At 42.0% G+C, this 27,224-nt stretch overlaps 1 protein-coding gene across 3 annotated transcripts in view; it reads right to left on the minus strand.

The window, feature by feature from the left end:
- FAXC (failed axon connections homolog, metaxin like GST domain containing) overlaps positions 1-27,224 on the minus strand; it is a 41,170-nt gene that overhangs the window by 11,597 nt on the left and 2,349 nt on the right. For 2 of the 3 annotated variants that reach the window (XM_073336833.1, XM_073336832.1), the window contains 3 exons: positions 24,536-24,671; positions 15,978-16,174; positions 7,907-8,124 (listed from right to left, as the gene is read on the minus strand). In XM_073336833.1, coding sequence (XP_073192934.1) covers positions 7,907-8,124; positions 15,978-16,174; positions 24,536-24,671 — 551 coding nt within the window. Of the gene's footprint in view, positions 1-7,906; positions 8,125-15,977; positions 16,175-24,535; positions 24,672-26,607; positions 26,876-27,224 lie in introns of those variants that run through there. The other variant, XM_073336834.1, reaches the window with a different exon arrangement.

Genomic DNA, 27,224 nt, shown 5'->3' on the forward strand with positions numbered 1-27,224 from the left:
AGCAGGGGTGGTGGGGCCTCAACCAGATGGAGCAGGGCCTTTAAATACCCCGACTGCGGTAGCTGGGAGCCCGGGCCCTCTAAATTACCGCCGGAGCCCCATGGAAGCAGTAGCTGTGGCAGCAGCCGGGAGTTAGGTACCCAGCAGCTGCCATTGAATTTCCTAGGAGCTGGACATCTAACTCCAACATGCACATTTAAAAATCCCAGCCCAGGTGATTATGTCAAGATATCCACACACGAAGGAGAACTCTTGCAGCAGTTGCTATTTATCTGTCTACGTGCTTATACGGCTCCCCGTGCTACAGTGCCTGAATGACACTTGGATCAGCTGAAAAAGTTAAGCCCAAACAGGGTTTGTCAATCACAGGGAGAATCATTTTGTAAAGACAAAGGGCCAGATTCTGACACCCTATCATTGACGAGGGCCACAAATAATTGCATTAAAATTAGTGGGAGTAACACCTTGGGAGCAAGATACTATTCAACACAACGGGGGGGGGGGGGGCAAAATTTGACGCAGTGATATTAGACTATTCCAATGAAGTATTTTATGTTGCTCTTTAACTACACCTCTACCCCGATATAATGCGGTCCTTGCGAGATAAAAAATCTCACCACGTTATAGGTGAGGCCGCGTTATACCGAACTTGCTTTGCCCCCCCCACCGTTCCTTGTTCCCTGACCGCCCCCTCCAGAGACCCCTGTCCCTAATCACCCCCAGGACCCCACCCCCTACCCAACCCCCCTGCTTCCTGTCCCCTGACTGCTCCAACCCCTATCCACACCCCCACCCCCTGACAGGCATTCACCGGCAACGGCGGGAAGTGGAGCAACATGGCCCCAGCCCACTCCACTCCGCCACCTCCCAGTCACAGTGCTCCACTTCCCGCCACCAGTGAGTGTGGGGAGGTTGGGGAAGGGACGCCCCCCGTACTCACCTGCAGCGGGAAGCGGAGCGCCACGGCTGGGAGCTGGTGGAGTGGAGCAGGCTGGGGCTGGGGTGAATGCAGGGGGGATCTCTTCCCCCAAGCTCCCTCTCCTGAGCGACACGGCTGGGGCGAGGGCTGGGACGAGGGAAGCAGAACAGGCGGCTCCCGGCCCCCTGCTAATCCCCCAGTATACTCTGGGACTGCGGGGCCCCCAAAAGTGCCCCCCCACAGCTCCTGCCTCCCAGACCCTGGGGGGGAGCCCCTGACTGCCCCCAAGACTCTCTGCCCCTTATCCAACCCCTCGGCCCCGGCCCAGCCCGGCACCCTTAACACACTGCTCAGAGCAGCATGTCGGAGCTTTACCGCGTTGTATGCGAATCCACGTTATATCGGGTCGTGTTATATCAGGGTAGAGATGTACTATGTAAATTTCTGTGTTTCTCTGTGTGACACTGTATGGAATATGGGAGACACTTTATGATATTGTTGATACCAATATTACAAAAGTGCAATGAATCTTACCAGATATACCATGTAAGGCATCCATGGAAAAGTTACAATTCACTAAATATGATAATCTTGTTTGTATCACCTTTGTATTGTGAGTTATAGATATGTAGGGTATATCTATGTTTCCAAACTTGTGCTGTGTTTCTGGGTGCCCCCCTAGACAGATTGGCATCAGCACTACCTAGCTTGTTTGATGGGTCATCAGCTGTACAATGAACCCACTGAAAGGCCAGGGACTACACCTTATGAGTCTGCAAGGCATGTGGTATGCGTGTGAGCAGAGAACTCTGAGGCTTTTCCATGCCATTTGCTGTGAAGCTTGCATTTGGGACATAGGAAGTACAAGCCACATGGCAAAAGGAATATAAAGGGCAGCTGCATCATCTCCATTTTGTCTTCATTCCTGCTTCTTACTGCTGGAGTAACTTTGCAACAAACTGAAGCTCTGAACAAAGAGCTGACAGACCCATCCAAGACCTGTGGATATATTCCAGAGAGAATTTCAAGCCAGCAAACTCACCAATACTGCTAAGAACCTGACATATAGACTGTGAAGTCTCTGTATGTATCTGAGTGCTTTATCATTTAACAACTCTCTTCTTGTTCTTTTTTTTTTTTTTTAATGTTAAACCTTTAGTTTGAGACACTAAACAATTGGCTGACAGTGTGGTATTTTGGATAAGATCAAAACTAATATTGACCTGGTAATGTGGCTGACTCTTTGGGGTCAGAAGAACATTGTGTATAGTGAGCAGAGTTTTTAAATAACTTCTCACTGCACTGGACCTATGTGATGATTGGGAGCCAGAAAACCGGAATGCAATAAAGGGGGCTGTGTAATTTCTTTCTTCTTCTTCTTCTTTTTTTTTTTGCTTCTTGATAACCAGTGTGGGGGCTCAGAGGTACAGTTTGTGTCTCATTGGTGAGTTTAACTTCAGTGTTAACCACCAGTTTTGGGAATATCTGCTCTCCCTTTTGTAGCCTGCCCTGACCTTGGTATTTTCAGTGAGGGCTGCCACAGGCACCCAGGGTCACACTCTGTTCATTATTAAGTATACAAATTTCATGCAGACTGCCAGTGTCCTAAAAACATTCACCGTGTTCTGCTATCATGCTGTTAAACTGACATTTTAATGAAACAAACAAAAAAGGTGATTAACCAGTTTTAGGAGAGAAGATTAGATTATAAACAGAGTTTTCTAATTGGCTACCCAGATGTCATCATAATGTCAAGCTGTGACTGGTTTTTATTTATAAATTCATTTTGCCTCATTTTTATTTATAAATAAACTTTTACAACAAGATATTTGAAACTGCACTTCCAAGGATTATTGTTCTTCTCAAGCAGCTATTCACATGCGCTTCTGTCTGATGCCTTACTTATTACATTACCCGAGATCTGCAATAATAAACTAGGAGAAGTGTCTGTAAAGTGTTATTGCTTGATTATGGGTCTGATTTCAATCTATATACACTAGGAAATAAGGACGAGCACTTAATTCAGCACACTGTACCTAGGCATATTACAAAATGTATCATTCTCAGATATATGACAAGACAATGTGGAAAGTAAAGCCATTCCATTGTAGAGAATGACCCAACAGCCTTTTGAAACTGGGGGAAGTAGAAGGAGACACTGCTTTATTTTATAAAACCTCAAAACTGCTAAACAAATTAAAGCCATTTTAGAAAAAATAAATGAATCCTATCAACTAGTTCACAAACAAAAAGCCCAGTGATACTCTTCCAAATCCTCGGCTAGCCACTGACCCATCTTTCCTCTACTTACAAATAATGAATTAATTCCCAGAAAGTTGGGATGAGTTTACAACTGATTAACTACCCAACAAGAGCTAAATTCAAAATGGATAGTTCAACCAATTCTAATTTACGTATTAATTGAATTTACATGTGGCCTGATGTTCAGAAGTGCAGTTGTCTTCAATATCAGCTGCTGGAGCTGTGCAGCTCTGCAAATAAGGCCCAAAGTATCTTTACATAGTGGTCCAGCTGTTGGAAGGAATGCAGAATATTGTAGGAGATCCCTGTTGATCACTTCACTTTCCAATTAGTGCTAGTCCCACAGAAGTACTAAACACACATCTGCTAAGATCTCCTCTAAACACACTCTTTGGAAAGAAGTAATATTGCCATTACTACACCCCAAAAAGCACTGTTTGGGAGACATATGGTAGATATCTCACATAGCCAGTAGGAAAAATTGTGGATGATAATTTTTCTAACACCAAAAGTATTGCATCCGACATAAGGTAACTATTTTCTTTATTACTTCTTTATGATAAATTAATCACTGGACTGGAAGTTGGCAGTTGCCTAGGAACCAGTGAAGATGGCCTGATTGCATTCAATATGGGCAAAGAGAGGACAGTTCCAACCAGAAATATACACACTCATGATGCTTCAAAAGGAAAATTATTGGCAAAATTGACCGGGAGAACAATTTAGACAGAAATGTGAATGAAAATTGGGAGCTCTTTAAGAAGAGTTCATCAGATGGCCAAAAAGCCATAATTCCAAAATCAAGAAAGAGGACAACTTTGGCTACAAGCCCATCCTAGTTCAGTGGCAAAGTGAAGGCTGCAACTAGAAATAAAAAAGCAAAATATAACAAATGGGGGAAAGGGAAGAAAGATAGCATCAATATAAATCAGAAGTTATAGGGTGCAGAACAATTATAAGGGAAGTTAAAAACAACAGGGAAAATCCAGGGCTGACAGGGCAAAGGACAATAAAAAGGAGTTAAGTATATTAGGAACAAAAGAAATCCTAACAATGGTATAGATCCATTGCTATATGGAAAGGGTAAGATTGTTAATAATGACACAGAAAAGGCAGAAGTGCTCAATAAATATTTTGTTCTATATTTGGAAAGAAGGAGGATGATATACTAATATCATATGACAACGATGAACAAACTTCCAGGCCATTATCAGCTAAGGAGTAGAGCTGGTCAGCACAACACTAGCAAAACAATCCTTCGTCAGAATTTGCCTATGCAACAAAATTGGAACTTTTCCAGAGACAGTCTAATTTTGCCAAAGTTCTGATGGAACTCAGGCAGGGAATGAAACCAAATTTCCCAATCAGGATTAAACCAAATTTCAAAATATTGAAATCCTCTACAAAACAGAATTCCCTTTTTCCACACATCTCTAGTGGAGAGGATGTTAGACAACCTCTACTAGGGATAAAAGTTTTAAAATTAGCAGGCCCTAGATAACCTTGCACCCAAGTATCCTAAAAGAGCTAGGTGAGAAGATCTTTAGACTGCTGACGCTAATTTTTAATAAATATTGGAATACCAGGAAAATTCCATAAGAGTGGAAGAGTGCTAATAATATGCCAATATTCAAAAAAGGCAAACAGGATGATCCAGGTAACTAGATGCTAGATAGTCTAACGCAAATCCCAGGCAAAACAATAGAAAAGCTGATATGGGATTCAACTGAAAAAGAAGTAAAAGACATGAATATAATTAATGCTCGTCAACAGGGTTTATGAAAAATAGCCCTGATTTCGTTCTTTGATGAGATTACAAGTTTGGTTGCTAAAGATAACTGCAATAAAGTTATCGAATATAGTTACATACTTATATCAATATAGATATGTAGATATAGTAATAGTTATATAAAATTAGTTTAAACTACTGTAAGGCATTGGGCTTAGTACTACCTGACATTCTGATTAAAAATTGGCATTATCTAATATCAAGAAAACAAATGTTAAGCGGATTAAGAACTAGCTAACTGGCAGATCTCAAAAAGTAGTCATCAAAGGGAAATCATTACTGAAGAGGGGTATTTCTAGTGGGGTTCTGCAGGGACTGGGATTAAGTCCAATGCTATTCAACATTTTAATCAATGACCTGGAAGTAAATATAAAATCACTGTTGATAAAATCTGTAGATGACAAAGATTGGAGGAGTGGTAAATAATGATGAGGACAGGGCAGTCATACAGAGTGACATGGATCACTTGGGCCCATTCAAACAAAATATGTTTTAATACAGACAAATGAAAAGTTGTATATCTAGGTACTACGGTGACCACCTGTACCACATTAGGCAGGACAGTCCTGAAATACAGAGTTCAAGTCCTGGTCCGAATGACTCCAGGACAATGTTTGTCCCGGATTACCTGTGGTGTTGCTCTGCGGCTGCCCAAAGCTCAGGGGCAGGGCCAGCCTCTTCCTGGAGGGGGAGTTGAGGTGGGCCTTAGCCCCCCTCACCATGAGGCCCTACTAGTTACAAGGAATGATCATAGCTCAGGGCAGGTGAACGGTCCAGGGCTCCCCAGAGCAGCCTGGGCTCCCTGGGCAGCTCTTACCACAGCCGAGCTCAGGCTTCTGGCCTGGTAAGAGGGCAGGTCCTCAGGGGGAAGAGGAGAAGCAGAGGGTGAGGTCTTGGGGAAGAGGAGGAGGAGCAGGGAGTGGGGCATCAGGGATGAGGAGGAGCAGGGATGTGGCCCCAAAGGGGCAAGGCTCCTGCATGTGTCCAGCTTTTGCCTTTTGAAGGCAAAAGGCAAAAGTGGGACACATGCAGGAGCCTCGCCTACGTACAAGGAATGCGGGCCATACCTACAGAATGGGGTCTGTATCCTGAAAGCAGAGTCTCTGAAAAGGATTTATGGGTTAGAATAGCTGGTGTGCTGAAACCACAGCTTACTATGCCAGCCAATATTCTCTCTTTCCTTGTACTTCCTTGTTGGTCAGTTTGTATACATCTGTTGTTTCTTGTCTTATACTTAGATTATAAACTTTTGGGGCAAGAACCATCTTTGTTCTCTGTTTGTACAGAACCTAATCCAATAGGGTCCTGTTCCATGACTGGAGCTCCTAGACATGATCATCATCCAAATAATAACAATAATAATAATTAATAATAAATAGCATGCACTCCCAATGCGATGGTATGGCAAAAAGGGCTAATGCAATCCTTCGATGTATAAACAGGGGAGCAGTGAGTAGAAGTAGGGACATTGATGAGAATGAAATTGGAATACTGCATACAATTCTAGTGGCCACATTTTTAAAAGAATGTTGTACAATTGTAGAGGGTGCAGAAAAGAGCCATAAAAATGATTTGAGGGCTGCAGAAAATACCAGTGAGAGACTTAAGAAGATCAAAAAGATTGAAAGGTGACTTGATTACACAGCTTAAGTACCTTTACAGGGAGAAAATACCATGTACTAAAGGGCTCAAAAGTCAGAAATTAGGCACCAATTTTTAACAGTGAGGTGGATTAATCACTGGAACAAACTACAAAGGGAAGTGGTGGATTCTTGATGTTTATAAATCAAGACTGGGTACATTTCTGGAAAATATGCTTTAGTCACACATAAGTTATTGGGCCCGCTACAGGAGTGAAATTTAGTAGCCTGCAATATACAGGTTAGATTAGATGACCTAATGGTCTCTTCTGGCCTTAAACTCTATGAATTTCACTGTGAATCCCAGAGAAAGAACAATGTAGCTGAAGCTAGCAAAGAGCTGGAAAAGGTGTTATGAAAAACAGAATTAAGAGTGGAGAAAGCATTGTTAACAAATAGAAGATATGCATTTAATAAATTCCTCATACATCAACAATGCTCCAACAGGATTTCATCCTACACAGCTAGACATGAGCTAACTCTGAATCAAGCTTTACCCCTTTAACTTTACCATACATGTATGAAACAGAGGAAAGATTAGAGGACAGTGGAAAAGGATAAGATAAAGGAACTAAAATTCGTCTTTTCTAATACAGAGTTTCACTACTGCTCTATCAAGCAGTCAGCTGAACAGTATTTCTTGGGGGCGGGGGTTGGAGAAGGGAGCACAGATGAGTGGAGTAGACTAGCTCTTTTGAAGGAGGAAACCAAAAACTTTTAAAGTGGTCACTAATTTGGTTCAGTTTTGTCACTAAAGGTCCACCTGCTGCAACAAACAAGTCCTACACCATCACTTCTGACAGTACAAACCCATGTCTCACCAGAAGCTCAACCAGTTTGAATGCCAACCAAATAACAGTTATCACTTGTTAGTAAACAGCTCGCTCAGAGTGTTAATGTCAATCAAATTATCCACTCATCAAAACAACTATAATACCTTCAAGTGATTTTCAAACACCAGCTTTACAAATATTTGCTGTTAAAAAGCCCTGGGCCAAATTCTGCCCTCACACACACACATACACACACACACACACACAATTCCCAGCAAAGATAAAAGAAGATGAGTGTATGCCTCTGGTGGCAGAATTTGGCAATATACATGTACAATGGCAGCAAGAAAAGAAGTGACATCCCCTTAACTAGGAAGACAGACATGGAATGATAGTGCCATGATAGTCTGTACATAGAGTTTGGAAACAAAATGTAATGTTTAAACAGCCTGGCAGAGAGCATTACCAGTAAATCTAATCATGAAAAAAGTGACTGTGCAGAATATAATGGGTTGTACATTACCCAAGAGGCCTGCTAGTGACCGCATGTCTTTCTCCATCAGCTTGTATATCTCTTCCTCCGAGAAGCGGCCGATGCCATGGCCATACATTTCTCGTTTCACAATTCCTTTTGTTAGGTGGCACAGAATCCACTTCAGCAGGTCACTAAAGGGGCCACTGCACGAAAGCATCTTCTGGGTCTCGTGGAGATTGTCCACCCACTGGCAATAAGCTAATGTCCTAGAATGTGGTGAAAACAAGTTACAACTGTGCAGCATATTGACCCCCCCACCACCGCTACAAAGTAGCCCACAAAAGGGTTTGATGAAGAGCTTGCGTAAATCTTGAGGCCCTGAGGATTATTGGCCTGATGGAAAGTTAGCTCTGTGGTAAAATATACATCTTTCTGTGAATGTGGAATATCAACCAGAATACTAAATGTTGGCCCTCGTTCTGAAACACTTGTTCACACTGCATAGCACTTAGTCATGCAAGTAGTCTCACTGAAATCAGTGAGATTCGAGGAGTAAGTACTACTCAACAGAAATAAGGGTTGCAGATCCAAGCCCTAGATTAGCACAGCAAAGCGTTGTGCAAACCAGATCTGGTGTTAATAAAAGACTGATACACATGAGACAAACTTTTCCTACCTATCCATTCCCTTTGTCTTAAGCTTTATTTTTACTTCGTCTAAGAAGTGACTCTATGCGCTGCTGAAGCCTGCCAAATGAATCATTTTGCTGCAATAATATGATTCTTGTAATAGGTATTTGTTTCAGAGACCTAATAATATGATTCTTGTAATAGGTATTTGTTTCAGAGACCTCCACTCTCCTCTGAAATGTATTAAGGTTTATGGTTTAAACAGAAAAATAATTCATTTAAGAGATTTATGCTTTGTCAGGTTGGTTTTCTTTTGCATTTTATCCTCTTATGAAGTGAAGGTTTACCCTAAATGAGATATATTTTCAAAAGGACTTTGCTGTATTTCAATCTATATGTTTGTTTGGTAGAATGGAGGATGTATTCTTTTAAAAGGAGTCTTCATTATATTTGCTTTGCCAGCCAAAATCTCCCAGTTCTCACTTGAATTGCTGGTCTTTATTACTCTTCCAATGGGTTAAAGAGAAATTTCAATTTTTTGCTGAAGAAGCTTGTGAAAAAAGGAACAATTAATTTGGGAAGTGACAGTCATCGTAAGTAAATATTGAACAGTGAAGCACTCCCATTGAAGGCAATAGGATTATTGTCACCAACTTCAAAAAGAGCAGGAGCAGGGAGTTTAAAAGAGTTATCCATCGGAGGAGGAGGTGGGAAGAGCAGATGCAGCCTCGGGTGTCTGGGAAATGCAGGGTGTTTATGACAATTTGTGCCGGGTATTCCTAGTAATTTCCAAACTGGAAAATATAAAATCAGCTGAAACATTTTTGGTCATTTTGAAAGCTGGTTGATGGAGGCACAACAGCCTAGTGCAGTTAGTCAGAAAAGTTGAAATATCACACAGTGTAGAATACAGTCTACAGATTAACTGTTCCAGTGTACTGGGATTTTCCAGCAGAAGCCACCAGAACCCAGTTTTTCCTGTTCTGAACATGACTTCAGTTTATCATTGTACATAGTTCTAAGCCTATGGGATTTCCTCATTGTACATACTGATTAACTAATGCAAGAGAGAGAATGAGCAAAATCCTTTTGGGCACTCCTATACATTTTCTTTCATATCATCACAAATGTCTGCAACCACAGACAGAAGCAGAGTTCAATATTCCCCTGACACGACACCTACTTTCTCACTAGGGTCCATTTCTAATCTCTTTAGGCAACAGCTCACAAATTCTTCACTTTAATGACTCTATTAACATGTGGTAAAAAGTCACCAAGGATATTTCTTGCTAAGAGTAAAAGGAGGATATTTGGCTTAAAAGCCAAGCAAGTTGTAATAAAAGCCTAAAATATACAATACTCTCAAAGCTGAGCACCTAGAAACATTTTCAGTTAATCAAATTAAAATTAATTCTGTGAATTAATATTTATATTTAAGTATTCTGACAGCTGGTCTACTAAAGGCAAGGCAATTTTTTTAATTTGAAATTGATTTAGGTAAGTCAGTTTTAAAGAAACAAGGTGGGTGATGTCATATCTTTTATTGGGCCAACTTCGGTTGGCAAGAGAGACAAGCATCTGAGCCACACAGAACTCTTCTTGCGGTCTGGGAAAGGTACTAAGAGTGTCAAAGCTAAATACAAGATCAAACAGATAGTTTAGCATCAGTAATTAATACATATTCTAAAGGGACCATCCCAGGTGACCCATTAATACCCTGTAGTCATAGGACAAAAAGGGGAGTTAGTGAGTTATAGATTGTTGAAATGGACCATAAATCCAGTGTCTTTATTGAAACCATGATTTTTAACATCTAGCAAAGATATGAATTTAAGCTCCTAGGCTTGTTTTTTGAAAGTGATCTGCAGGTTTCCTTTCAGGATGAGGACTGAGAAGTCAGATATAGAGTGATCATTCTGTGAAAAGCATTCACCAATAGGTGATATGATGTTTTTGTCTTTTATCATTTTCCTGTGAGTTCATTCGAGAACACAGTGATTGTCTGGTTTCACCCACATAGTTCAGGGGCATTCAGGGCACTGGATGTGGTATACCACATGTTGTGATAAGCATGTGTAGGATCCATGGATCTTGAAAGATGTGTTGTGGGGGCGTGTTGATCATTGTAGTAGTGGAGATATGTCTGCAGATTTTGCAACTGGTATTCTGGCAGGATCTGGTGCCACTTTGAGTTGGTGTGTCCTGGTGTGTGGAGAGCTTGCTTCTGATTATGAGCTGGGAGAGATTGGGGGGTTGTTTGAAGGCCAGAAGAGGGGATTCAAGAAAGATTTCTTTCAGGGTGGGATTCCCATTGAGTATGGGTTGTAGTTTTTGGATGATACCCCATATGGGCTCCAGTGTGGGGTGGTCGGTGACAAGTGAGCTGTAGTTCATGAAAGCTTATGCTCAAATAAATTTGTTAGTCTCTAAGGTGTCACAAGTATTCCTTTTCTTTTAACTAGGTGTGTGTGGTCAAAGGGCGTCTTATTGCTGTACTGAAGCAGGTCCTCTCAGGGTGTTTGGGTAGCCTGATCCATGATGTGATCTACTTCTCTGGTGGAGTGTCCTTGTTTGGTGAAAGCAGTTTTGTGTGTGTTAAAGTGTGTATCCCAGACTTTCTCCTCAGAGCATATTCTGTGGTACCTGAGCGTCTAGCTGTAGATAATAGGATTTCTTGGTGTCTTTTGGGATCGTCACTGGATCTATGAAGGCAGATGTGATGATCCATGGTTTCTTGTATATAGTTGTTTATAAGATTCCATTGCTGAAGCTGATTGTGATGTCCAGGAAGTTGATGCTTGTGTGGGAGTATTCGCAAGAGAGTTTAATGGCTGGGTGGTGGTTGCTGAAGTTGTGGTGTAAATATATGAGGGAGTTTATCATCATAGAATCATAGAATATCAGAGTTGGAAGGGACCTCAGGAGGTCATCTAGTCCAACCCCCTGCTCAAAGCAGGACCAATCCCCAATTTTTGCCCCCGATCCCTAAATGGCCCCCTCACGGATTGAACTCACAACCCTGGGTTTAGCAGGCCAATGCTCAAACCACCGAGCTATCCCTCCCCCCAAGTCATCTGTCCAGAGTCCCTAAAATCTAACCACAATAATGATCAAACCAGCGGACAAAGGGGGTGCCATCATAGTCCTCAACAGTGCTGACTATGTTAACAAGGCCAACTGACAACTTTCTGACACCACCTATTATAAGGAACTCAAAAAAGACCTCTACAACACAATTTACCCATAAATTTAAGGATATCATCAAATCCTTTCCCAAACAAATCCAAGAGAAACTCTACAAACTCATCCCCCACGAACCCAAACCAGGGACCTTCTACATGCTTCCCAAGATACACAAACAAGGAACCCAGGCAGACCCATCCTATGTGGCCACAGCACTCTTACTGAAGGAATATTGGGACTCATAGAAACCATCCTCAACCCACTCACCACACAAAGGGACAGCTTCCTCCAGGACACAACTGACTTCCTCCACAAATTCCACAACATTAACAACCTCCCTCAGCACACCCTCTTTGCCACCATGGATGTCACCTCCCTATACACCAATATCCCTCACAATGACTGGATAGCTGCCTGCTTCAAATAGTTACAAAACAAATGACAACCCTCAGATATCCACCCCAAACACATCGCTAAACTCATCCATTTCATCCTCACCCATAACAATTTTACATTCAACAACAAACACTTTGTCCAAACCATGGGAACAACCATAGGTACTCCCCAATGGGCCACTTGGAGAAGAATTTTGGGACAAATGCACCAATGATATACCTGAGATACATCAATGATATTTCCATCCTCTGGACAAATGACTTAAACTCCCTCATAGATTTCCACCACAACTTCAACACCCAATACCTGTCCATTAAACTCTCACTGGAATTAAATATTTCCCTGAGCCTCACTTACTGGTTGTGGAGCAGTACTGAGAACTGGTTGGTTCAGGAAAGGACAACCACAAAATAAAGATTGCCAATATGGATATTAATCTGGTGAAAGTACAAAGGGGCTGGACCCAGATGATCCATTAAAGACATAATTTTCATGAACAACCTCAGACTTGTGACATTTTGTATGGCTGCTTTGGGGGATCAGATGCCCCAAAACTCAAATTTGGGCCTGCAAAGAAGGTAACTAAACAGCCAACTACCTGATCTGTTCACACAAAGCCATGATTCTGAGCACACAGAAATGTGTGTGCCAACAAATTTAGAGGCTGGGTTAAGGCAACTGCAAATTGGCCCTACGCAGGGTCTTATCATAGAATCATAGAATATCAGAGTTGGAGGGGACCTCAGGAGGTCATCTAGTCCAACCCCCTGCTCAAAGCAGGACCAATCCCCAACTAAATCATCCCAGCCAGGGCTTTGTCAAGCCTGATCAAAGTATATTATTGTTACACAGCTTGATAAACTGATTTATCTGTACTTACTACCAATATCTATTCATTTTATATCTGTAATATTAGAATGGTGAAACTTGCTTAAAGCTGAGCACTAATTCACACTTCATGTTAGCAAACCAGCCTGTTGCACTAAGACGGGCCTCAGCTCACACTGTCGCTCAAGCGGACTATTTCACTGACTCCTAATAGTCCTGTTGGGCCAATCATAAGAACTACCAGGGATCAATAGTGGATGTCCTGAAGACCCAGAAAAGAATCATTAAGGAGAGTCCAGCTTAAGAGAGTACTGGGAGCAATCATACCACTATAGCTCAAGGCCAGTTCCTCCCTCACCCCGCGGCCATGAGTCCCTTTATAAAAGGCCTCTCTGAACTCCAGATCTTTAGGACACACTGTAAGATGATCTATTTCCTCAGGCATTGGGAGAGGGGTGAGTAGTGTCATCAGCTGGTTGTTTATTTGGTTACATGGGTCTAGACTGTTATACACTGGCTTTAAGTATTTGTGTGATCTGTGTATTTTTGAAAACTTACTAGTGCCTCAGATAGGCACTCCTGTACAAATCTTCGGACATAAATTAAATAATAATCCATTGAATACGAATGGTCCCGGGAACTAGCATATCTGAAACAAAGACATAGGTAATTACCTTAGTCTCAATACATAAGTCAGTAATGGGAGCAGGCAGAGAGGGTCACCAGAAGTGGCTAGCTTGAAGCGCCCCCTTACTGTCAGAAACTAATTGAGAACTTATGCAAAGCAAGAGGTGGGTGTTCTCAAAGGTGAAGTAGGGGGGTGGCTCCTTAGCATGTAGAAAGTAGGAGACCATTAGGGACAGGTCCTCAGATGGTGTACATCACTGGTGCTCGATGGAGCTATGATAGCTTGCACCAGGTGAGGATCTGATCCTTCAATTTTGTCTAGTTTAGGCAAATAGTTGAGATCATTCTGGGTAAACAAACACATTCCTAACATGTGTTAACCAACCCCAACCTAATCTCAACCTCTCTTCCTAATCTAGACTACCGCTTAGAAAGCAGCAAGGAGACAGACTCCATTTTGAAGAGACAAAAGACTTCTCCTGTAGACCCAGCAGGAACCATGACGTCTATATTGGTAATTCATAGCTAAAATTTCTGAATGCCATGAGTAATAGTCCTTTCTTTTCCCTTAATTAGAAACCTTTGCAAGACCCCCAGAGAACAGACTGTGTAAAGAAGCTAATGTATAAATTCCTAGTTTCTGACTGTTTTCTCTGCTGCGCCATAACTTGAAAGTAACTTTTGTTTCATCTAATCTGGATTGACATTGACTATTCCAGCAGGGGACATATCAACCAAGTGAGACCATTTTTGAAGGCCACTTTAAATCTGACCTCAGCCTAGAAGACAGGTGGTAGATCTCTGTTCAAATCTCTCTCATCAGGTGAAGGTGGGACTTGAACCAGGGGTCTCCCACATCTCCCACTGAGCTAAAAGTTGTGAGAGAGGTCCTCCTCCTTCCCCAGCTTCTTGTGGAAATGCTGTAGGTGCTTAACTGCAAATAGCGCTCCCAGATGTGAATCTCTAGTAGATATACACGCTTCCCTATAACCTAGAGTTAGGCGCCTATCTTGGTGAGAGAGAAGAGGCCTAACATACACCCCTCTCATCAGCATCTCCTAGTGGCTAATTTAGGTGGCTCCCTGCCTAGCCTGCTAGCTTTTGGGAATCACAGTCTAAGGTGCCTATCTCTCCCCATTCAGTGTCTTGGAGTCTAGGCACCTAACTTAGGCTTTGTGATTTGCAGTGTGTTCCTGTGATTTTCTAAGCATCTAAAAGTTCGGCATTGGGACGCTCAGTATCACAACACCTACGTATGTTGGTGAACCTTGGCCCAAGTGCCTTCAACTGCCATTGAAGTCAATAGTTCAGATCTTGAGAAGCATCAACTATGCGCAACGCCCAATGAAGACACCTGGAGTTCCAGGTGCTCAGCAGCTCCTCTCAGCAGTTGGCCCAGTAGGAGTGGAACACCTCAGCAAGAGGCACTCAGCCCCAGGAAGGATGGGGCCTTTTTTTTTTTTTAAGAAAGAATAAGGCATCACAAAATGTACTTTGCTCCTTTATTTGACAAGCATAGTTTAACTGTAATTATTTATGACAAGGCTCCCCAAAATGCGAATAGGTGTTCTGGCATACATATTTTAATGCAATGAAGTCATAATGGGAACCCTCACTGTACTTTTAAGGGCCTTACTCAACCAGTAGTCTCACTGATGTCACAAGCAGCATCCTACATGAGTCAGGGTTGCTGTGTCTAGTCCTAAATCTTTGCTGGTGAGTGGGCAGACTCTCATTTTTGTGAGTGAGAGTGTAACAATTAGCAATAGGAGATTTAGTAAGGTTCTATCCCATATTATGGTTTATGGGCTTTTAAATGACTTCAGGTCATTCTACTACCAGACAGACACAGAGAGAAATCCTTTGAGTTGAACGTTAGACCTTGCTTCGCTCAGCCAACAATACTGCATCCCATTACTGATAGTGGAAGAATAACAACAAAATTCTATTAAATGAAGAGGACTGTGCAAATATATGTATAGTTTTCAGTTAGTTCAAAATATTGCATTCCTGTCACCTATTAATCCCAAAAGCTGGATTTTTTTCTCTCCCTTTTGGCAATCACAAATTTATTAAACAGTCTCAAATTCAGCCTATTATTAACCAGCCCAATCCTGTAGTTATTTCTCATGTGCCACTGAAGGGGTACATGTGAAAGGACTGCAGTATTAGCCTGTGATTGCTCCTTTTTATAAACTTGCAGGTGGGCAAAAGGCCCGATTCTGAACTTCATTTGCAATGGTTTTACACCCTCCAGTGGTGTTTACGCCTGATTCACACTGGCACAAGTAAGAACAGAAAGAGACACCAATTCTCCAAGAGTGAAAAGAATTGTGGAATTGACAGCTCGGTTCTGAGTTATTTGAAAGACAAAGCAAGCATTCATTTCCAGATAAAACGTGCAGCGGCAGGTTTGATAAGATCAGAACAGAACTAGCTTTACCATGCAAGCTTACCAATAGAAGTGCTCCTCCACCATTTTTGTCACTGCTCTGGAAACAGCTCTTTCATGTGGACCAAGGTTTTTATTTAAATTCACTCCGAGTTTCTCTTCCAAAAAGTCAATAATGAACTCAGTGCCAGATACTTTTTTGCGATTGTATTCAATCCAGGGCATTTTCCCTTGAGGGGAAAGTTTTCCATCAAAATAGTTCTAAGAAAAGAAGCAAGTAAACAAAAACAAAAAAACAAACACACAAAAAACACCCTTCAGCTTCTGTTTGATCAGTATAAAGTTTTTTTTAAAAGGTGCCAATACCCGAAGCATAAAATCAATATCCTCCATAAATAGCTATCAAACTAGAGCGACAACCTTACTCTAAATGGAAATGCAAAAACCTATTTCCAGCGTAAGTAATCCCTAGCCAAAAGAATGTACCCATCATTGTTTTTGTTTTGTTTTTTAATGCAAAGCAATGGGACCAGTCCTGAAAGGTGTTATGTGCCTTTGATGCCTTCTATAGTGTGTTTTAATGTTAATTATTTAATTAAAGTCCAGTGGGGATAGAAGCACTCAGAACTCCACAGGGTCAGGCCCAATATTCTGGACAATTTTGCATCATAGACAAAATAACAATAATATTTGGTACTTATTCACAGTAGCATTCTTCATCTTAAAAGCACCTTACGAACCCTAACTAATAAAAACAAGGAGGAGTCTGGTGGCACCTTAAAAACTAACAGATTTATTTGGGCATAAGCTTTCTTTTACCCACGAAATCTTATGCCCAAATAAATCTGTTAGCCTTTAAGGTGCCACCGGACTCCTTGTTGTTTTTGTGGGTACAGACTAACACGGCTACCCCTCTGATACCTTACTAACTAAATGTCTCAGTAGCCCTGAAAGGCAAATGTGGCTAATCTGCACACCCACTAATCTATACCAAAAGTGGATACAGTGGGAACAAGAAGGACCTAGACTCAACCTCAAGCTCAGATGAGGAAACCCCAATGGCATGTACTCCTGCCTTCTTTCAGGCCTTCAACAAGCTGCCAGGCCCAAGCGATGGAATGATATGTCACTCCCTCATTGGAGTGGGAAAGTATGTCTTTGCCTATGATCCTGGCATTTCCTGGTCTGCGAACCTCAGTCATCTGCAGCCAAAGTTCCTGCAATCAGATCCACAAGAACATCACCTGTGTGGAGTCCCATTAAAGCTAGCAGGTCTCTGCATCTAAGTATTTATCCCCATTTTACAGATGGGGAAGCTGAAGCAGAGAGATCAAGCAGGGAATGAGTCAGGAGTAAAACGCAGGAATTCCTGGTTTCCAGTCATGTGATTAGATCATTAGACCATAACTCTCTTTAATTACAACTCTGCTTATTCCTAAAAGCACAGATATGAGCTGCTGTATTCCTGTTCTTTTATTTTTTATTTATTTAAAAAGACACTCAACAATGTTAACTATTCTTGTGATTTTACAGCAAGTCTCGTGATAGTTGGTGTTCTTCTTAAAGACCCAGCTCCTGGAGTCTTGTTATTACATACAAATCTCAGTTTCCGTTTAAAGATAGAGTAAGTTTCTAGCCTTCATGTCTGTGGTGAAAAGCTCAAAAATGTGAACCCTAAAGGCTCAAAATGAGAAGCCAAATAAAAAAACTCAAATTTATTATTTTTTAAAATGTTATGATTTTAGGCCAACTATTTTGGATGCGTGACTCGTGATTTTTGAAGGTTTGGAGTTGGCAATACAATGTCAACCTGTTTAGGCCTCAAAAATTTAAATTCCAGAAATCCATTAAGGTGGAAGATAGACAAACACATAGCACACTGTGTGGCAATGGAGATTCAGCAGGAGATCCTCGTTAGATGGCACTTCACCCTGGCTATATTTAATAATATGGATGTCTGATACATTATAAATACATGTTCTTTCTCAGACACATCTTCCTTCTGGATCAAATTAGAAGAAATATTGGGGAACATTGTTGGGAACAGTGTCTTCTGGCTCTAGTGACTCTTGGATTTCTGCCCATACACAGATATCCTGATATGAGAATAAAATGATATGATTTGTCATGACTTGTATCTAGAAATGAATGAATAAGGGAATGGAAATCATCTGTCTAGTGTATGAGTGAGGAGAAAAGATGGACGGTGTTCTGGCTCATAGCAGAAAGACTACAGAAACAGATGACTTGAAACTTAAAGGAGAATACCAACTCTTCCATGCTCTTTAGTCCAGGCTCTTCCCTTATGAAAAAAGGCCTACAGAATTTAAAATAAACTGGTAACCTTTCTATAGATTTTTTTAAATCATCCTATAAAATTTAATAGTCCTTCTATACATTGATTAAAAAAACCTATAGAAAGAATCTCATTCTTATTATATTCTATAGGATTTTAAAATAGTTTCTCTAGGACCCTATTAAGTAGATATACAGTATTGTTGGTTTAATCTCAGTTAAACTCCATAGGATTGTTCCATTAGAGTTTTTTCCCCTTATGCCAAAATATTTATAATTTTGGTCATTTGCTGTTAGCTTTTATAAAATATATTTGCATAATTTTCTTTATTGCAATAGTTTAAATCAATATACCTTGCATTAATAAAAATTAAGACGATTTTATGTAATATGTGTGTGAGTGCATTTGTGTGTAAAGAATTACGTTAACACAACATTACGTTTACACATTTTAAACTTAGGAAATGCAAAAGTTAAGATCCTAGAAACAAAGTTGACAAGCGTATTACACAGGTAAAATCTGCTGAATCTTAGGCTTTCTAGGGTTTGCTTTTTTAATGTTTCCTTGCAATATGATTAAGCAAGCAAAATGGAATATAAGACTTCTATTCATTATCCTGTGATATTTTAAGATGCCCTCCATCCCTGGGCAAAATCTCTTACACTACATTGTACTGTGTCTGAAGCGGATATCTTTCAGCCCAAAACCTTTATATCTTTAAAGCTGCTACTAAATGTCATCAAATATTTACCAAACTCTCACTTAAGAACCAGTCCAGCTGCAAAGAACAGTGAGTGGCCTTGGTATTGGTACATAAAAACAAATAAATCCGCCCTAGTACGTTAACTTTAACTGTAATCTACAAAGCAATTGTCACAAGAGCCCATAGGAAACTCATTTTAGGTAGATGGAATTTACAGACTGAATTGCACAAGACATTTTGGGGCCCTTTTATAGTGATAACCAGGAAGAATTAAGCCTAATAGTTCCAATTACTACAGTTTGTGTTGTGCCCCTTTGTATCTATTTTTAAACTATTTCTTAATAAATATATAAATATAACGTTTCTGTTGCCTTTATACTTTGTCAGACTGTAAAAAAATCCATATATTTCAAAAATTCTATTTTACAGAAAACCCCTGAACCCAAAACTGGTTCCTTCAAACCAGACTCTACAGAGAACATCATCAAAGTTCAACACCTGGCATAAAAACCTTTTGCTACATTGTAACATTCACAGACATCAACAAAGCAATCAGGCCAGATCAAGATGGCTTGGGAAGAGAAAGCAATCTGTGGCAATGTTTAGGATAGGAGGACTGGCAAAGCAAAGCAAAGCTTATATTCAACAGCAAACACATCTGATCAAAATAGCATGGTGACTTGTTGGCAGTGGTCCATAAAAATGGATAAGGCATTCTAGCAACAAGTGAATTTCTTGATGGTTCAGAAGTCAAGCAGGCTCAGAAATGTCCTTGCCACATTGAGTGGCCTGAAAGGTGCCACAGTGCTGACGGAAGACAAAGGAAGGGTAGAAATGAGAGGCACATTCTCCTTTAAAGGTCTATACACTCGTAGGGCACAGGCAGCACCGGCTGCCAACATATACTAAATGCAAGAAATGCTAGCAAAACTGATGTGTAAATGTCACCTTCTGCTTCTCTGTGATATTTATATCTGGAGGGAGGGGAAGAAACACTGGATAAATTCACCAGATAATCACTCTCCAGTGACCATTAAAATTTGTGCTGCAGGGAACGGCAAAGGATGCAGTTCAAAACTGTGCTGTCTGCTATTGTCCAGCTAACAGGAGTTTCTAAGAAGTTCTAAGGGTTCCTCAGTAGCTTAATTTCATCTTTTTTTAATCCTCCTTTTCTCTGAGGGTGTGTCTACACTTGGAGCTGGAGGTGTGATTCATAGCTTGAGGAGACATACCCACGCTAGCTCTGATCCAGCTAGTGGACTACAGTGTAGCTACAGAGGTGCAAGCAACAGGAGGGGCTAGCTCTCCTGAATACATACCTACCATCTGAGAAGGGTATGTACTTGGGCAGCTCGTCTCTCCCAGCTCATCTCTCTTCATGCTGCTGCAGCGACACTCTATTTTTAGCACTCTAGTTTGATCAGAGCTAGCGCGGGTTTTTATGAATATGGTGCATGCCTCTCTGCGTTTTTCTATGATGGGTACTTGGCCATGGAGTTAGATAAAAAAGGGTTGTTAGAGGAACCAAGAAGGGAAGGTAAAACAATGACACAGATAGGAGATCTAGAGGAAACAATGGAAAAAGCTGTTTATTAGGGAATACCTCCACCAGGTAGCCTGAGAACAGTTTATTCTTCCCAAGGCTAAATCTAGGATCAGAAGGAGAATACCAAATATTAAAGGATCCTGGGCCTAGAAAAGAGCTGGGGTGAGTGGCCAGACACTGCCCAAGAAGTGTCAGTGAGAGCTGGCAAGGAAAGAGAGCAAGCCTGCTGTGAGCAATCGGTTTCTCCCAGCCAGAGATGGGGATTAGCTGGACTGAGGGAAATTTACAAAAGTTGGCAAGAAAAGACTAAGACATAAGTAAGAACGAGGCATACAGGCCTTTTATTTTTTGTACCCTTTGCTGTACGTGCTTTCTACCTTTGGGGAAAGGAATAAATACAGCTTTGTTTTGAAGATGCTGATTCTGAGTCACTTTAATCAACTTGCTGGTCACGGGTCCCCAGAAAGAAAAGGCTGGCAGGTGCCAATGCAGTTGGGCCTGTTGGATTAGCACTGTGGGGAAAAGCGGCCTACCGCCCATAGATTCCATCTAGCAGTGGTTGGACTACATGGTTCCACCAGAGTGAGGTGCCGGGAGGCAGGCCTGTCACCCACTGGGTACACTCAAAAGGTACTAGAAGGCATCTAAGGCACATTTGCCCTGTAACTATGACAAACCATGTCAGGAGACAGCCATGGTCTAACTGGGTCCCTCCAGCACTGCTGGTTTTACAATGTTTATGGGATCAGAAAAGAGCAGTGCTTTAATTTACACTGGGAAAGGGGGCCTCTAAAACCTGCGGGGCTGGAAACTTCCTTTCCTTGTAAATAAAAGCTTAGAATTGGGGGGGGGGGCGCAGAGAGAGACAAAAATCTCTAAATCTTCAAACCCCATAGAATTTTGTATACCTGCAGTCAGATTTCTATTGTCTCAGCCAATGAGATTTTTGGACAGCTCCCTTCGACTACATTTATAAGGAAGCTGCCCCAAGCAGCATCTTGTGAAATACAAGGAAGGTATCAGAAGGGCAGCCGTGTTCGTCTGGATCTGTAAAAGCGGCAAAGAGACCTGCGGCACCTTATGGACTAACAGACATATTGGAGCATAAGCTTTCGTGGGTGAATACTCACCCACGAAAGCTTCCAATACATCTGTTAGTCTATAAGGTGCCACAGGACTCCTTGCCTCAAGGAAGGCAGGTGCCTCCAGGGCCAGCAGCAAAAAGTTCTGTCTTTGTCCCTTCCTGTCAACAGTTTAACTGGGATAAATTCTGCCTTTAAACCCCATGCAGCCCCATAGACTTCAACCCCAGGGACTGAACATTAAGCAATTTGGGTGTCATGGTAGAAAATTTCTCCTCCTGATTAAACTTTTTAAAAGTTTATAAAGACTTCAACTAGGTTTCCAAGTGACCTGCAGCCCCTACATCAACATCTCTTCCAGAAGGCCCAGAGACACAATGCACAGGGGAGATTTAGGGTATGTTTACACAGCAATTAAACACCCACAGCTGGCCCAGGTCTGCTGACTTGGACTTACAGGGCTCAGGCTGCAGGGATGTAAGATTGTGGTGTAGAGGTTTGGGCTCAGGCTGGAGCTCAAGTTCTGGGATCTGCAAGGGGGGATGGTCCCAGAACCTGGGCTCCAGCCCACGCCCAAATGTCTCCAATGCAATTTGACAGCCCCGCGAGCCCAAGTCAGCTGACATGGGCCAGCCGTGGATGTTGAATTGCTGTGGAGACATGTCCTAAGAGTGCATGATGTACTCAACTGACCTGACTGGAGAACACCAAGTAAAGACTGCTGACATGCTTCTGTGCGGGGCTGAGACAAGCACAGCCTTACGCACACTTGACGTACCAAGTGGTGGTAGGAAAGTAAACATGATCATGCAAAGTCTCTGTATGGCCAGAGGATAAAGGACTGTGCCACATGCTTCCTTCCAACTGCATGTAAACATCCAGAGTAAGGACAGTGCAAAATAAAGCTGGTTGAGGGTGCTCTAAAGTCCATGTGTTGGAAACAACACTGGCAGACCCTGGGCAGAGGGCAACCCAGCACAGCCTCCTGCCAAAAAGGAAGACTCTTAGAGTCGCACGTGTGTGGTTGTCGCTGACGATGGGCAGTTGCAAAAATGCCTGTGCTCAGTACACGGATGATGCACTCCACATGGGTCAGGATTCAGTGCCAGGGCACAACAGCTATTCGGATCTACACACCAGCTGTGTGGAAGGCAGGTGCGCCAGTTCCACTCTGAACCAGCCCATTTGGTAGTGCCCCTGTCAGTGGTCATTATCAGCATCCATCACACACTGCGGCCAGGACCACGGATGCTTCCTGCCTGCTAGACATACCTCCTATGGCATAGAGGGCCCCAATACGTTCATTCCTAAAATAAGATGTCCAGGGGGTGTGCGTGTGTGTATCCCATACATGGTAAGTAACATTCCTTTAAAAATTGCAGAACCATGGGCTAAGCTGCTTTTATATTGCAATTTTGTCAGCCTCACCTGCCTTCTGCCCACTACTCCACCTTCACTAGAGCTATTTTAATCATTCCAAACCTGCTTAACCAACCAATTGCAAAGAAAAGACACCCCGCCAAAAATATGTTTGTCCCTGCAAACAGCAATTTCACCCCCAAATTACAATTCAGCCTCAAATTGGTCGGAGATGTCGGAGGGGCTTTTGCCCATGCTGCACCTGTGATATGTTTAAAGTTCACTATCTTGTGAGCTGTGCCAGCTGGACCTGGGAGGCGTCTATCCTTGGGAAGCCAGGAATTTCCTCCTTTCCAGTACAATACTGTGCTTGGTTCTAGTGCTGGAAAATCACAAGATAATGGACATTAAAACCAGACGTGACTTTTTTTAAAACTATTTTAGATACTCTTAAAGGGTTCTAAGGTATATCAGTTATTGTTTTTCTTTACCTCAGATGTCCATACATGTGGATTCATAGCTGTAAAGCAGGCTAGTTTTATTGGGAGTGGATACAAACAACAATAAAAAGTAAAAATACTCTAAATAACTTTTCTAAAAAAAAAAATCCCTGCCAGCTACATGGCAAAAACAAAATACTTTTCATAACAGTGTGATATAAAAGTGTTACTGGAACCCATCTGAGATGACCACACAACTTACTCATGGCTCTACTACTTGTGAATAATGTAGTCATCCCAAAACATGTGCCAATAAAACAAACATTTATACCACATTGTACCATCATGTATTCTTATATTATTAAGCATTCGTATAGTCCATCTTAAATTTACACAGTGCATTACACACGCAGAAAAAAGATATGTTCTCTGCCTCAGAGAGCTGAGAAACATATATATGATAAAATGTAAAACAGCTCTGTTAAAATTGCAACAATGGGGTGTGAACTTATCCAGAGGTCTGGTGGCTAGATCTTGACTCTAACAGATGGGAGAATCAGAATAAATTTCCCAGTCTCCTGTCTCTCAGTCTCTGGTTTACTTTGGGATTCATTCCCTGGAGAAAGACAGTGCCTCAACAGCAACCCATCCACTATTAAGAAAGGGTATTCATGGGCTCTGCAAGCCCAGTCCTCCTCAGCCAGGAGGGCAGTGTCTGCAATGAAAGGCCAAATGAGGGATTTGTCACTATTCTACTAGGAGAGCATAGAAGAGACACCCTCAAAGAGAAGAAAAAAAAATGCAACAGCTTAAATTTGATCTATTAACATAGCAAACCTGGTAGGCTAAATAAAACTAAACAACATTGAATTTTAGAGCAAACCAGTCCATTATGTAGCATTATATGAATGCTGAAGCACTCCAAAAGTTCATTTCCCCCAAAATTAAATTTTCAATTGCCATCAAGCAATGAAATCTGGAATAGTGCTTGAATGTTTAGACCAACCAGCTTCTGTTAGGCCTACCTTGAAGATCACAGACCAAAACTTCACTATTGTGATAAGTGTGTATCTAGTTAGCTATATGTGTACACATATACTTCTCTTGGATAAGATAGGTATTTCCCTTGCATACTTAGCATTGTGTGTTTCTATAGTTAACCATAATGTAAAGGGAAACAGTACACTCAAGTTTACCTGGTAGGGTAAATCAGCCATCCTTAAATAAGTTTCCATTTTCAAACAAAAAGGAGATAAACTGGGAACACCATTGTTAGGCCTTGAAAATTGATGCAGTATAATAGCATCTTTGGAATCAACCTCTTGCTCTTTCCTGTCAAAAACAAAACAGAATTAAAAGAAACCCAGACTGCAGCATGTGCCATATATCAATATATTAAGTGCACGAAGGAGCGAGAATGGCTGAGGCAAAACATTTTGTCCTCTCTTTAATGGGTTATTGTAATTTTTTATTCATCGAGTCTGAAATCACTAAAAAGCACTTACATTGCAGGAGCAGAATTCAGACAGGAAGCTTAGTTAATTCTATGTTGGAGAGACCCAAAAATCTTGCAAACCTTTGGTAATAAGCCCAGGCTCATAGACTAAAATAAATAAGCAAGCAAGCCTGAATCTCCCCTGCCTTGTGCCTCATGTAGTCACTTAGGGCTTGTCTTATAGGCGCTGACTCCATGGGTACTGCAGGGCTGGAGCATCCACAGGGAAAAATTAGCAGGTGCTCCGCACCCACTGGCAACCAAACTCCCCCCGCCCCCGCCCCCACCTCCCCTGAGCGTGCCGTGTCCCTGCTCCTCCCCCTCCCAGCACTTCCCACCCGCCGCCTAACAGCTGTTTGGTGGCATTTAGGACTTTCCGGGAGGGAGGAGGAGGAGGCGGTAAAGATGAGGGGTAGGGGTGGGGACTTGGGGGAATGGGGAGGAATTGGGGCTGGGCGAGGGTGATGCAGGGGTGGGCATGGGAGGGCCCAGGAGGTCGACCAACCACAGAGCAGAGGGGAAGTCGGCGCCTATGCCTTGTCTACATGGTGCCTTAGTCCACACTAGCTGAGGTGTGATTTTTAATGTGCACTAGCATGTTGCACACTATCTGGCCGGTGTGAACCTGGCTCATATTAAAAGTTCCCTTGTTCTTGGTACCATATTGCTGTTTGAAATGGGACTACATTAACATACACTGGGGAACTTTTAGTGCATATCAGTAGGGTTCATACGAGCCAGTTAGTGTGCAGAACACTAGTATGCACTAAAATTGACACCCAAGCTCATGTGGACTAAGGCAGGAGTTCTCAACCTTTTTTCACTTGCGAACCCCTAAAAAATTTCAAATGGAGGTGAAGACCCCTTTGGAAATTTCGAATAGAGGTGCAGGCCCCTTTGGAAATCTATTGTCTGTATATATAGTTGAATTCTGTTTTCAGTCTATGTCTTTCACGGAGCACTTAGACAAAGTGAGTGTAAAATGCTCCGACTTTGCTGTGGTAGTGTTTTTCAGCCACACTGCACAGTTATAAATGACAACACAAGGGGTGAGGCAATGGAAAATCAGGCCCTGCAAATCTACTTCCTTCAATTAAGGGCCCTAAAGAACAAAGAGACTCTCTTGAAGAACATGAGCAACTCAAGCATAGTTTCAGCTCTCCGATCCCCACTTCCAGACTCAGAAATGCCATTCACTTCCACTGTCTGTAAACTTGTCATTATCTTTGGCCTTGTTCTCTGTTCTTTGTATCACCTCCCATTGTACGTGTCCATTGTCACCTCTCCACTTGGCTGCCCAAATACACCACTGCCTTGACTCCACCCTGCCAAAGCCTTCATCCCTTCTCGCCTCAACTATTTTAACTCTCATCTCTATGGCCTCTCAAGATCCCTATCATCCTAACTCCAGAATATCCAAGAGACTGCTGCTTGCCTTCTCCCATGTACAAAGACTCACGGCCACATCACCTCTGCTGTCAAACAACTCCAATGGCTATTCATTCATTTCAGGATCCAGTTCAAAATGTCCCATTCATGGTTCTCAAAGCCCACCTGGACTTGCTCCAATCTACCTCCTGGACTTGGGACCAAACTTTTGCTCTCAATTACAGTGAGGTAAATCAAGAGGATTCCAAAGGATTTACACTAGTGTAACTGAGAGTAGAATTTGACCCAAACTCCATGAGATCCATTCAGGTCAATGTAGCTGTACAGGTATAAAACTGCAGCAAGTCAAAGGAGTAAGAAGAAGGCCCATTGGCTCTTACGCACCCTCCTGCACCTCTGGCACTTGTCTAGCACTGGCCTCTTATCTGGGCCTTCGCACAAGTTTGCAACTGTTAGTGTAAGTGCCTTCTGCTCTGATGCTTCTACCATCTCAAACAGTGTTTCAGTATCCATCCACCTCATGCAGTCTTCATCTCTGTTGATATCTTATCTCCAAACATATCTGTTCTTCTTTGCCCAGGCCCAGGCCTCTCTTACAGGAACTGCCTTTGGTTATTGAGTTTAAGGGAGATTTTCATAGGCACATATGTCAAAGGGAGTGAGATGCTTACTGGCTCTTTATGCCTTTGGAAACCACCCCCTTTATGACTCCAGGTCTTACTTGAATCATCACACACTATCTTGATACAATACATCGTGTTGAATAGTTTCAGTCTGTGAAGCATTTGGGATATATTGTCCATGAAAGATTCTGTACAGAATAGGGTTGCACTGCACATCACAGAGAGCAGCCCATGCAGTTTTGGTTAGCATGATGATGATGATTTTAACCTCTCAAAAATGAGCTCTGAACTGCCAGAGATGATGTTAGCTTGCTTTGCTTTTAAAATCCGGCCACTAGCCATTGCAATTTGACTGCCAAATTTGACACATTTTAAAAT

This window comes from Lepidochelys kempii, chromosome 3 (genome assembly GCF_965140265.1).
Source record: "Lepidochelys kempii isolate rLepKem1 chromosome 3, rLepKem1.hap2, whole genome shotgun sequence".
Taxonomy (NCBI): domain Eukaryota; kingdom Metazoa; phylum Chordata; order Testudines; family Cheloniidae; genus Lepidochelys; species Lepidochelys kempii.